At 41.6% G+C, this 14,392-nt stretch overlaps 1 protein-coding gene across 1 annotated transcript in view; it reads right to left on the bottom strand.

Annotated features, from left to right (window-relative positions):
• JPH1 (junctophilin 1) overlaps positions 1-9,710 on the bottom strand; it is a 67,339-nt gene extending 57,629 nt beyond the window's left edge. Inside the window, exon 1 of the mRNA XM_072411041.1 lies at positions 9,208-9,710. Coding sequence (XP_072267142.1) covers positions 9,208-9,586 — 379 coding nt within the window. The 5' untranslated portion in view covers positions 9,587-9,710. The remainder of the gene's footprint in view (positions 1-9,207) is intronic.
• Positions 9,711-14,392: the final 4,682 nt, after the last annotated feature.

The following is a 14,392-nucleotide window of genomic DNA, read 5'->3' as shown; positions in this document are numbered from 1 at the left end:
CAAGTTTGTGCTCCAAATAGTTCTTTAAAGTTACTGTAGTTGTCACATTCAACTTGGCTTGTTTTGTAATGCTGAAGAGGTTTCACTGACCATTTCAACAGGCCTTCAATTACACCCAGGACCAAGACAAACATTTTTGGTGCAGCTGCTACTCATGGCTGCCCAAGGTTGAATATAGTATACATTTTCCATTGATGCCATTCAAGCCAATAATAGGGAAGGACCAATGTCTGGCATATGTTTTGCAAAGTTGCTGAACAGAGGAGCTTATTGTACCCATACCAAGAGAAAGAAAATGGGAGAGTGTGAGCATGCCTGTCAAGAGCACCATGGAAACTGTTATCAAGAAACAACTTGCACTCGATTTAAAAGAGAACATTGCTGAAGGTGCTGACGTTTTCCAGCTAAGTGGAAAAACAATAAAGTTAAAGCCAATCAATGTTCTTTATATGTACACGTGCATATTTCAGGCACACCAGATGGAATATACAGACCTCACAACCAGGGACAGATTAAAGAGGAATGGGGAACAACCTTTGTGATCTGACAGCAGATGCACAGTCTGGACCAACGTGCCAGCTCTCTGGATTTCTGCAGGAGAATGAAGGTTGTAGAAAGCCCCTCTGAACCCTAAATTTCTGTTTAGGTTGTCCCATGGATAATCCAGCTCTGGTGACAAATCTCTACTCACAAAGTTTGCATATATCTTTACAATAATTGATTTACACCACAATATGATATGAAAGTAAGAACATGTTCATCTTCATTAATATGCTCCATATTTGTGCGGGAATGTACAGAAGAACGCATTTAGTGTCCTGATCTGTACTGTAAAAAGCTGCTAATGCAAAAACTGAATAGATTGGCAGTACTAAATATGATTAGCAGACACTTGTGTCACATCAGGTAATTCAGTCATGAAGATGAGTCCTGTGGATGACACCAGTACCAGCATGCTTCATTCATCTGAGTCATCATCCACGATTAGGGACACAAATTGTTTGTCTGAATGGCGAAACACTGCACTTTGTGGGAATGAGAGCTCTGATCTCCTTCAACAGACTTCTAATTGTAACTCCATGAGAACAGCTGCATTTACAGGAAATGAAAGCTGCTTGTTATAACTGGCCCCACTAAGACTAATGTTTTCAGGCATTCTGTAGAATATACACATACACACACTATAAATATATGCACTTGAATGACCAACATTTTGTGGAACACAGCCCATCTTCCTAAGGATTGCAGGCCTCCATCCCCGAAAACCTCAGCTATAATAAAACTACACGTTTTACTTTCACGTCTCCATAAGTGATTCTCCATCTTTAATGGTCTCTACTTTTTATGTATCTAGATAGGTAAACCACTGCATTACTTAATTATTATATAGTCATACTGTGATTTGTTCATGGTCATCAGTGAACCTGGGTAATCCACCAAACCTGAAATGTATTTCTTATAAGTAATTTGCTTTTTGTTAGCAAATGTTTTGAATCCAGGACCACATCCATTCCAGGTTTGCTGGATCACCTAGGTTCACAGATGAAAGTGTATCCTCTCCAGCCTTGGAGAGAGTTTTAGAAATCAGGCCCAATTAATTAAACTGTGAGTAGCAATGTGCACAGTTACTGAGACAATGCTCTGATGGGGAAGAAACATTTGTATGAAATGAAACGTGTATGAAAAAAATTGTATGAAATGAGAAATCACTAAGATGGGGAAGGGAGATTTCAATAATTGACAGTCAAAATCTCACTGTATATCAAATTTTCAAAATTAACGGAAGGAGATTGTTCAGAACAGAATGAATTGTGAACTTGCCCTAAAAGCTGAACCCTAGGATAAAGTTTTTTTTTCATCCAATCTCTCCCCCTCCAAACCCCATCTATTTATTGATATATTTTGTTTAAATCATAAAGTAATGAGCAGTAATGTAAGCATTTCCTATCTGACCAATAGTTTATCTCCCAGCTGTTTTTTAGAAAGTTCTACAGTAGAGGAGGAGGAGGCAGATTGGTGACAGGGGAGTTCTCGTCTCCTCTGTCATCACACTAGGAGCAGGAAAGCTGCTTTTGTTCTGTAACTGCCCCTTAGCTATAAACTTTCCATTCCACCAGTTAGAGAGGCAGGCTCTAAGGTAGAGGCTATGTATAGTGGGGTAATGGACTATCAATATTTACCCCAAAAATACAATTATCTCTGTTGATATCTTTTCTTTTTTAATATAAAATAAAAAAATAAATATAAATATCACTAAAAATGTAATTTTTTTTTTTTTGCATACAGAATAAATCCTGGTCTCATGATTAGCAGTCTCTTTTAGTATAGAAAAGGTTGTGGATTCCAAGCTATCCAAAATTTCTAATATAGGATTATATCCAACATATAGGGTTAATATCCAAGATTTGAATAGGGTTGTAAAACCTGACAATTCTATACATTTTCATTGTTAATAATCAACGCTGTCCTGCATATTCTGGCTCCAGTCATTCACAGATTTGCAGTAAGTGTAAGACAGGGTCCAATATGTGCAGAAAAAAAGAAATGTTGACTATTAAAAGTAAGGTGAAAAACTGCCAAATGTGAATCACTTTCAGCAAAGCTAACTGTATCTATATAGAACACCACCACTAACCATTTCACCAGAGAAAACCATTGTGAACAGACAAACCAGTAAATAAAGATTCCCATCAAGAAGGATCAGAAGTTTCAGGCTGCAGGTTGGTAGTTTTTGTGTTTGGCTTGCCACAGTTAATGCCTATACGACACTGGGACTAAATAACTTAGAGATTTGAAAGCAAAATCTTAAAGGGGAGGACCATGGACAGCATATATTGGAAGGAGGGGGCTTAATGATGCTTGTAGTCCATCAAATAGGAAATAAGGTGGATGCCAGGATTTGTTTTTTGTCTTCCTCTGGATCAACTATGTTCATAGGGTTTTATATCTGGGATAGGTTTATTTCCCCAGTGGTTGAACTTGATGGATTTACTATGTACCATGTAACCTGTTGAAGATAAATTGTGCAGGGCAATGCAATTTTTTTCTGGATGGTCAATTCACAGGAGATGACTTCTTACAATTTCTGATAAAGAAAAGATAAAGGGCTGGCGTTCTGCTTTAACCAGACAGATCCATCTATAAAATGGTAACAACTGCTCAATGTGCAAGCTTAGCTTGTTTTCTATAGGGCTGTGAACAGATACTTAGCAAGAAGTGATAACTATAATTAGGTTTATATGCTGCATTAACAATTAAGCGCTCACTGAATTCAATTGCAGCACAAGGAAATGACTTCCCATTACTACATCATCCACATGTAACATATCAATACAACCGCAGGCCTCCCATCCGCTAATCTAATTCTTAGAAATGTTTAGGACAAATGTCAGTGTGCCGATACCTTCAGGGGCATTGTTATAAATAAGTAAACATTCACTTGTGGCAAATCAAACACTGCCATTTACAAATGCACCAGAAAGTTTTTCTGTTTTACAAATATACCCCTAAATGTAAATGATAATGGAATTTTGTTTACACATCTCCATGTATTGTGCTTCGTTGTTCACCCCCTTTTCACTGTAAAGTTGGTTGCAAACATTCATAGAGTGCAGTGAAATAAGTTTCATCCATATAAAGTGTACAAAAGAGTTTATTTCATAAAGCATTGCAACAAATACCAAAACCAAATACTAACCACAAACATTTCAGTGAGATCGGCAAATGTGGACTGGTTGCTGGATACTACTGATTCTCCAGTCTGATCAGGGTTTTAATTAATAAGCTTGATAGCAGTATAATGCCTCGGTGATCCCCAGTGAACCATAGGCACTTCTACAATTGTCTCCACAGCCTTGTCAGAGGAGCGAGTGCTTAGCTCCTAGAAAATGTACTGCAAAATTTAGAATTAGGCACTCAGCTATGCCAAGTCTAAAGAAACATAATCACTGGCCACCTGCTACCCCAAAAATGTCCCGAAAGCATTTAGGTTTATTCTGGAAATAACCGCGGTCTTATCAGCAGGGGTCTGGCTTCAATGGTGGGAACATTTGCTGCTAGACCACCAGGTACAATGCAAAGGGGACATTCACCAGAAGCCAAAACCTTGCTGTTCTTACAAAAGTAAACCTGTGGGGCAATTATGTTAGCTATGTGTTCTGTCTCTAAGGAGTTGAAACAAATGGTTCCTAATGGCCACAAGTAGCATGTAGTAGCAATAAGCTGAACATGATAGGAGCTTTGAGCGCCCATGTCAGACTAATCACAACTACCTGTGAAGTTAGAACAGCAGTCTTTAGTTTTACATATTTACAATAAATTGCTACTATATAATACTTTGCTGCCAAATAGTATAGTAGTAGTAAAGCTACTATAAATTGTCACACTAATATGGAAACCCCAAGTTCAAACAAGTAACTGACAGGAGCACAGGTAGCTGCTCCTGGGCGCTCAACTTCAACCACTATGCATCCAATAATTGGTGATGAGCAGGTATTGTCATGTACTCATGAGCATTTGATGAACGCTCTAGTAAGCAGTTGTGGTTCTCGTGCCACATTGTGTATTGGGTGTTGGGTCATCTGCTGCCTTTAGAACACTTTCAACTGATTTCTAACTGCAACAGTTTCCTTTCAAGTCTAAAGAATCAGTTCTGCATGAAGTTTCCTAAAAACCGCACAACAACCAGTGTTTGGTGTACTGCTTGACCAGTGATAAATGACAGTAGCACCACTAAAGTAAAAAAAAACAAAAAAAAAAAACATATGAACATTTAACCTTTTTAATGACATCAATTACAATGCTCTCAGTTATCCATAAGAACTGGAACCACACTCTGGTTTTAGGAATAATATTTCTACTGAGCTAATACAGAAGGGTAAGCGTTGCAGTCCTAGGACCAGAAGTGTGTATTGACAGAATTACAAAGTCAAAATAAGAAAAATTAAAAGTATAAATCCATATCTAAGGCATTGTGATATATATAGAATGCTTGTTTTTGGTCTTACGCTTTACTGGAGCAAATGGGGAATTAGAACACTAAGTAAATAGTTTTCTCTCATGTGACCACAATCTGCAGGTGACAAAGGTGCTAAAGACACTTAAGCCAAACCAGTTAGCTGGAGACTCCCCATAATCAAATCCTTTGGACAGGTGTAAAACAGTATAAATAAAATAAAGGCAGCACTTATTATAGACAGGTTAACACTAAGAGAGAATCTGTTGTTACCAGATGTCACCAGGTTCACCTAAATGTTCCTCTGTATACCTGCAGCAGCCTCCCATACCCTCCTATTATGCTGGAATACCTGAATCTTCCGACAAGACTACTGAATAGACCTTAAATAGACCTAAGCCCCATCCCCACTCTTTCCTAATGGCCCACGTTTTTGGTGACAGATCCTCTCTAAACACACATTAACGGAAAATGCATTATGAATCTGTCCCCAGTGGACATTCAGGAGTGTGTAAAGTAGCTCTGTACACAGTGGACACGTCATTTTAATGTTCTTGCCGAGATTAGCTGCGTTATTCTTGCAGTGCGTTACATATACTTCAATAGCACATGTGCATATGTAAGGAAACACGCATGCACGCAACTTTTTAATGGCTTCTATAAAGAGCACTTTTAGTGCATGCAAAGCAAAAACAAATGCCAGTTGTGTATTATTGTGCTATAATTGTTGTTTTTATAATGTTTTATCATTGTTCCATATTTGTATCCAAGTTTTGTATTGTTTGTTTTTAACAATTTCCCTAATGCATTTTCATGTACTTGAAAGACTTGCTTGTGTTTTTAAAAAAACAAAGATTATAAATAACACATAAGTATCTGAAAAACAACTTTACTTGTATGGGAAATGTATTTAGTGAACTCTGATGTGTAAACAGACCTCAAGATAGAAATACAGGAGGAGAAGGAAAATTATACAGGATATAGGACTACCCTTACAAATATGTCATAAATAAGTCATAGAGGTCCAATAATGATCATCTGAAATATTAAGGGAAAGGGATCAACAGGAAGGACAACCTTACAGCAGCACAGGGGGAAGGAACCCAACATGGGTGAATGTTCATGATATTTCATATATCTTCAGGGCCAAGAGAAGCTATGGTGAAAATGTGGGTTGCAAGCCTTGAGACTTTCATGCAATCCAATGGTATCTTCTGCCACCCTAAAAGATGTCCTAAAATCCTGAACTGCACCGATAAACTGAAGGCACAGTACTAAGAACTAATATTAAATATTAATTATTACTCATTTTGCCTATTGGGGATATTGAAGAATCCATTGAACCCAACAAGAAATGTGCAGCTTTAATTTGTCGCTGCCTGGAAGATGCAGATCATTACACGGAGTGTGAACAGACCCCCAGAGCCATTAAAAGAAAAGCAGAACATAAATATAAATGGACACTTATAGTAGACCTGTGCCTAGGCAATGCACATTCACACTGTTCATATTATGAACAAGTTAGAAAAGTTATATTGGGAAGGAACCCACCACAACCGAAATAAAATCTTCAGCCGCACACAATCCACTTTTGAACGGAATATGGGGATATCGTTGAGGCAATCCTCTCCATTAAACTTAATGAATTCCAAAAGAGGAAGCATGGTGGCAAAAAAAACACTTTATACAGCAGAATACGAACCCAGCAGAGATTCTGACCCAACACTACTCTGTCCAAAAGAAGCTTTGTCAATGGAAAAAGTCTTACTAGAAACCTTACCAGTTCTTAGCCCTACATATGGTGATCTGATGTCTCCCCATCCATTGTTCTTGGGGTGACATACACCATACACATAGATAAAGATTCATGAACAATCATTGATTCAAATAAAACAGATTTGTTCAAATTCAAATTGTACGTTCTACCAGGACCAATCAATACTCTTTTGTGGTCATTTATGGATCACACTGTCCATTTAGGTCTCGTACATGCTGAAAATATTTGAAAAACACAGTTTGGGTTATTATTACCCTCAGTACGATTTCTTCTTTCATTGAGATGATAGTAATTTACATAGGTGGGATTGCTAAACATAGAGTGAGCATTACCCCTACACAACACATTATTAGAATTGGGGAAATGGCACCTATAAGCAAGTCTTTTTGGCTGCTTGGAACGCTAGCCTTTTAAGAACTGGGATCCCAGGATTGAATCCCAACCAGAGAATCTACATGGAGTTTGTATGTTTTCCCCATGTTTATGTGGGTTTCCTCCAGGCACTTCTGTTTCATCCCACATCCTAAAAACATGGCTTCCCCTCAAAAGCGGTTAGACTGTGGTAATGACATATGACTATCGTAGGGACATTAGATTATGAGCTCCTCTGAGAGTAGGTGACATGACTATGGACTTTGTACAGCACTGCAAAATATGTTGGAGCTATATAAATACAAGGTAATATAAATAATTTATTTGTGATTTGTCCTGGTAATACCTCTGCTGGCATTAGGAGCAATATGCAGTAAATAGAGCACAGCTTTAATATTGGCTGACCAACTCGCTCACAACTTGTAGCTCAGCCGTGACTACAAGAAATATTTCCATGACAGGTGTCTAGTGCAGTTGGAAGTCGGATCGTCTTTGCTTTCCGGCTTCACATAATGATCTCTGAGCTGCAGAATTCCAGCCTGTGGGGAGTTCGCCAGTACCTGAGGCCCCCTACCGCTTCCACAACGATCCTTCTTCTTGTCTGGGCTCTGACCTGACCACCCAAATAATTTGGAAAAATGGAGAAAAAAAAAAATTGGCTCCGGTGCCCATAGCAACGGGAACATTTATGTGAAGGTGACACCTGATTATTTATCATATCTGTGTGGGAGAGGAACCACAGAAACTCATTAACCCCTTCAGGAGGAAAACGTCAGAGCCAACATTTCTTCCCAGCCTACATTCAGTCTGAGAGATTCCTTTTCTATAGAAGAGCAGAACACGATTAACCAGATCTTTGCTGCTTCCTCTTCTGTAACAAACACAGCCTAGCCTGAGATTATAAAGTAAAAGTCATTGCTGGGCTGGATGTGGTGACTGGCACATTGGAGACTGCCACAATGAACGATGCCTGGCACTACCATCAATCCACATGCAGCAAAATAATCTTCATTTTCAATATTGAATAATAAGTAACAAATGTGAATGTTACCCTGAACATAAAAATGGGGGTTACAGGTGAAAGTGATCCCTGCATAGTGATATGAAGATCCGGGGTGACTGTACAGAACCATGGACGGCCATCAATGGCCTGCCCACCCCACATACAGGGACAGGAGGGACCACATTTTGGCACTATTTGTTTTGCAGAATGATTATTGTAAACCTTTCAGCGTGCCATTACATAATACTCCATTCATCTCCAACAGCAGATTTAGTAGACAATTGGAAGAGAACATGTGAATGTTTGGAGTGCTGCACTGTGTGAAATATACAGAGACTACCCCAGGGGCAAATCACCAAAGCAATGGAAATGCCATGCCCATGGCTGGGGGTGCAGAACACAGGGGGCTGATACGATGAGTGATGGACAGGAGAGCAGGACATGCAATGTAAGTGACATGAAGGTAGGTAGGGATAGTAAGAGGGACCAATGTAGGTGAGCGAGGACATGATTGGAGACATAAGTGAGAAAGTCTCAGGTAGGTGAGCGGGGACATGCAATGCACATGATAAGTGACGCTCAGGTATGTATAAGAACAGGACAAGGTGACACACAGGTGAGTGGGACATGATATGTAAGTGACAGGTAAGTAAGCAGGGACATGCAATGTAGGTGATACGCAGGTAAGTGACATGTAATATAAGTGAGAGGTGAGCAGAGGCACATGTAAGTGACAGGTACGTAGGGGACACATGTGACAGGTAAGTGAACATGACCATGCAATGTAGATGACAGGTAAGGAGGGGACATGTGTAGGTGAAAGTAGGGGGCACATGTAGGGGACAGGTAAGTAGCGGACAGGTAAGTGAACATGCAATGTAGGTGACAGAGAAGTAGGGGATACATGTAAGTGACAGGTAAGTGAACATGGCCATGCAATGTAGATAAGTAGGGGACATGTGTTGGTGAAAGTAGGGGACAGGTAAGTGGGGGACACATGTAGGTGACAGGTAAGTGAACATGCCGTGTAGGGGACACCTGTAGGGGACAGGTAAACATGCAATGTAGGTGACACACAGGTAGGTCCCAGCCGTCACTTACCTCCATCCCCGTAGGTCTCGATGCCATAGCCGTCCTGCAGCCCGTTGCTCCAGGTGCCCTCATACCTGGCCGGGGTACACAGGCTCTGGCGGACTCCGTAGCGCCCCTTGAAGCCATGGGACCATTCTCCCCGGTACATCCACCTGCCCTTGGTCTCCACGCCCAGCCCATGTCTCTTGCCCTGCGCCCAGTAGCCCAGGTAGGTGTTACCGCTGGGCCAGGTGTACACCCCGACTACCTCAAAGCCGTGTGACCAGGAGCCCGAGTACTCCCCTTGCCCCTTGGGGCCCGTACAGATGCCGTGCCCGTGAGCTTTGCCATCCTCCCAGCCGCCGCAATAAGTGCCGCCATCGTCGAAATCAAAGCGTCCGCCCGTCATTCAGGGGAGCTGCAGGGTGAGCTGGGCGGTGCGGGGGGTGCTGGGTGAGGGGCGCTCAGAGCGGGGCAGCGGCGGCTCCCGGTACCGGCAGCGGCATGAACTCTCCTCTGTCTGCACCCCTCTACATCCCACTCACAGCGCCCAGCCGCCGGCCAATCACAGCGCAGCACCCCCAGCATCATCTGCCCATGACCACGCCCCCACCCCCCGCCAGCTGCCTTATTACAGGCTGGACGGGCACCCGGGCTGGGCGCGAGCTGCCAAAAATACAGAGGGGGAGGGGCTGCTCTCCGGGTACACCGGACACCAAACCCGGGGCGAAGTTTGCTGCTGCTCGAGGATAGTGCGGTACATACTGACATCTCAGAGATAATTCAAGAAAAGTGTCAGTATTTATGGTATTCTGAGTTCTCCAGCACTGTGTATAATGAAACATTTACATTGGAATCCTAATAAATCCTCTTTTTATCCCTTGTTGATGCTGTGGGTGAATCTTGTCATGTGAATCTGGGCACTGCCATGTACCAAGGTCGCAATAAAAAGAGCTTACTAGGGGCATGCCTAGGTATTATGGTAATGCCATGTGTGGGGGGGGGGGGGGGGCAGTATGAACACACCTGGTAGTGATCATGTGACCGGCGTCCAATCTGAGCTATTCCAATCTCAGATTGGAACTTGGAATTTGAGCAACTCCAACATAATAATAATATGGTTCAGCCACCGGATAATAACGGCTGTCATTGGTAGCTGGCCTTACTATACCCATCAATGCCTAATGGCAGCTGTCATTGTCTGGTGCCTTTACATACCTGTCATTGACCTAACATTCACCATATGACATGACTCATTAAAAAAAAATAATCTGTTGGATTTCTTGACTGCTACAACCAGATGCAATTTTTTCATTCCACTCACCTCTGATACCTGGGAAGCTGTCTGAAATGGCCCAGGAAACTCCAACTATTGAGTTAAGGTATTATGTTAAGTTGTTTCAGGTAGTAATGCCCAATACTAATTGGTACGTGCAAGCTGATTGGTGGCCAAAGTCTATGTGCCCCTGGGAGAGGAGAGAACATGGTGGCAGACAGGAGGAGGTTAAAGCGCACTATTACCACATATTTTTAACATTATATAGAAGGGTGGTGAAAAGCCCCCCTAGGAGTCTCTGGGATGCTCTTTTAGGCATGCACAGAAGGGGCTTTCCTGGAATATATAAAGGAAGTGTAAATCTCATGCATGTGCAATAAAAATTGGCATTTTTAAAATATTTTTAGAAAGACGCATCACCCGATCTTGGACTGCGCAGTGATGTGAGAAGAAGATGGCGGCACCTGCTATCCTGTCAGTGGAAAAGAAAGTCAGGACGGCACGAGACCAACTGGACTGGAGTTTGCGGAGAAATTGAGGGCTTTTCACCAGAAAAGTTACATAAATGGTATTTTTTTAATGAAAGATTTAGGCCAGCAGAATGGGTTGGTAAGAATGGGTTGGAAAGGAGTTGACTTCTCACAATGGAGTTGACTTCTCCATTGTGGCTGTGACCCTCTGTCTTGCTTGTTACCCCTCTGTCCTGTGACCCATCCATCTTGACTGTCTTTTCCATCCTGGCTGACCCCACCATCCTGGCTATGACCCCTCTAACTCATCCCGGCTGTGATCCCCCCTCCTTGGCTGTGAATTCTCTATCCTGGATGACCTCTTTATGTAGGAGGAATCATTCAGGAAGCCATTACCATTGCACTGGTAAGTAATTGCCTCCATCCTGACAGAGCCCTGCATCCTGGGTGTTGGTAATATCTGCAAGTCATAAGTGACATAAAATGTATGAGGCTGAAAACGGTCAGGCAAGTAGTAGAACTTTTTAATCAAGGTCTAAAAATGCTATTCTCCTTATTTCAATCTGTGCAGATTTTTATTTATTTCCAATGCAGATCTCAGGCAAGGACTGAAATTTGGGATACTCAAAGAATACAATTACATATGCCTTTTTCATTCTTAATGCTCGTGTTCTTACTCATCTTTTTTCCCTCTCTTTATCTATCTTCAGTGGAGCATGCAATTGCTTTATCAGCTTGAACTTTTACAGATGGATCCCCTATGCCCTACATATATACCTTTACTACCCCTACGCCTTCCATAGTCTCCTCATCTTTCCAAAGACAAGGCTTTGCATACTCCTGTGATTTATCAATTCCTGTGTTTTTGTACCCCATTCTTTATCATCATTTTCAAGTATGTTTTAATTTTGGATTGGATGAAAAGGATTGAAAAAGACAGTATGTGACAGCAGAGACTGCATAGGGAGCATGTTTGCAATAGATGTTGCTCCAATGAAATTCACTATTGTCCTCACTTTCACTGAATGCAACTGAAGGTAGCCATATAAAAGTATTCTGTTGCCAAATATTGCCAGCTGAGAAACAATTGCTCTTTGTATATAATGAACAATCAGAACAGTCAGAATAAAAACTGGGATCAGTTACATGGAGAAGGAGCGATTCCAAAAATAATACATCCATTGCTCAAGACCCACAGCAAGAACAGACAGTTAGGTGGGGATGCTGCCATCTCATTTAATCCCTGGAAGTATGCATTTCCAGAATTGATGAAGCCACCATGTAATAATGATTAGAGTCAGCCTTCCCTCAAGGTAAAAAGTCTCTTTTATTGTCAGTGCTCAGCTGTCCAAACATATAGCTTGATAAAAAAAATTAAACTTAGGTGCTAAAAGGTCCTGGCTGCAAACCTTCAGTATGCCAAGGGAGACATTTTGTGCATTACCACTGGCTCCCAGGAAAGCCAATTGCAGGAATACATTTATTCAAGTCATCCTTCTCCTCGCCCTGCCCTTTTCACAATTTCTGGCATTGGCCACATAGAAAGTACTTTTTTCAGTGTTTCATACATGTTTATTTGTATCATGAAATGGAGCAGCAAAGAACAAATCCTGTATAGCACTGCAGAGTAGGAAGTAAGACCTGGGAATTTAACTGACTCATAGGGTTGCTTATTGTACATATATTGCAAATGGTACATTGGGACATTCATTAATTAAATGTTTTTTTATATTTATACAACTTCAAATGTATTGGAAAGTTTAAAAAAAAAAGAAGAAATCTGTGCTAAGACTATTGTTGGTGCTCGCAATTGCTAAACTCCTTTTGAAAATGCTAGATTCCTGGCTGTTTTCTTTCCAGTAGATTCTGAGTCACTGACTTAGTACAAACATGCAGGTGTATCAGCAAAACAACCAGGCAACTTACATTTTCATATTTTAAAAGCACAAAATCCTCATATTGCTGGGGCCTTGATTAGAGTTAAATAAATGGGAGTAGTGGATTGTGAATGGGTGTGCCATATGGAAGGAAAAGATACAATGTAGTCATATTTGGAGTGGCGCTCCCCTCTGTTTCACATACTTGAACTAATAATTAAAATTCATAACATATACTGTAGGTTTATTTCTAGTAGACTCATTCTGATTAACAGCCATGCACCTGCTTCTTCCACCCCTCCTTCTCCACAACTCTTATTAGCTGCCTCAAAGCCATGGAAGTTTTCTAGGCAGTGCCAAGGGTGAGTATCAATCAGTCTTTGTCAAAACTTCCTGGACTCCAGCAGGGAGAAGCAAAAGAAGAATTGTGCACAAAAATTACAGTCATTTCGGAGCTATGTATATAAGTATGTAGTGCAAAAAGTTTTGCTTAACTCAAAACAGATGCTGATCGCAAAAAGTGTTCCATGTCTGATTATATTAATTAGTGTCCCCTGCCTGTAAAGGGGTTTAGGTGCAATGTGGAAGAGGCTGTGCAGTTGTGAAAAGAGGGAGGGGGAGTGCAGGTATAGTTTGAAAGTGGGTGGCTTTGTGCAGGTCTAATGATAGAGATGGGCCCATGGTGGTTAGAAGGGGTGGAAATGGCAGAAATGGCTAAGAGCACAAAGATCCAATACAAAGCAAAAATGTGGGCTTGTACTTGTGAGTAATGAGGAGTGAGAAGCATGCCAAGGTGATATTGCCAGGGGGGGGGGTTGGTGCAGTGGTGAGAGCAAAGGGGTGCACATATGATGGTGAAAGGGTTTTATGTGTACAGTGACGTGCAGCATGGTGACTCAACGGTTAGCACGCTGGCCCTTGCAGCACTAGGTCCCAGGTCCAAATCTCGGCCAGGACTGCATGGAGTTTGCAGGTTCTCCCATGTTTGCGTGGGTTTCCTCTGTTTCCTCAGTTTCCTCCCACACTCCAAAAAAAAAGCAGTTAGGTTAAATAGATTTCTCCCTAAAATTGACCTTAGACTGTATTAAAGACATATGACTATAGTAGGAACATTTGATTGTGAGCCCCTTTAAGGGGCATGACTATTGTCCCTGGGCACTGGAGAGTTGGGGGGTTGTATAGGTTTATTGGTGGAAGTTGGGGAGGGGGAGGCAGACAAGGTTTGTGGTGTGCACAGCACATTGGGAAGAGAAGGGTGGCATACAAAGCAGTGGTGAATGAGGGAGCACAGACATGGTAGATGGTTATAGAATGTGGAGTGCAGATGTGGATTGTGGTGAAGGAAAGAAAGTTTCAGGACCAGTGAGTTGTGAGATAACGTAGGGGGGCAGGAAAGAGTGTGCCAAAAGATGGTAGTGGCTTGCACAGTAGTTGGTAAAAAGGGGGAACTATATTTCCATTTGGTGGTGGTAGAAGAGGAAGGGGGTGCAGGTGCAGTGAGCTGAAAGAGAAGAGGAAGAAAAGTGTGGTGACTGGTGAAAGAAAATACAGGTTGACATTCAAAATTCCAGTTCCTTCAGTTTTCTGGCATA

Source organism: Pyxicephalus adspersus, chromosome 5, assembly GCF_032062135.1.
Source record: "Pyxicephalus adspersus chromosome 5, UCB_Pads_2.0, whole genome shotgun sequence".
In the NCBI taxonomy this organism is placed as follows: Eukaryota; Metazoa; Chordata; class Amphibia; order Anura; family Pyxicephalidae; genus Pyxicephalus; species Pyxicephalus adspersus.
This window is presented reverse-complemented; position numbering and strand designations above follow the sequence as displayed.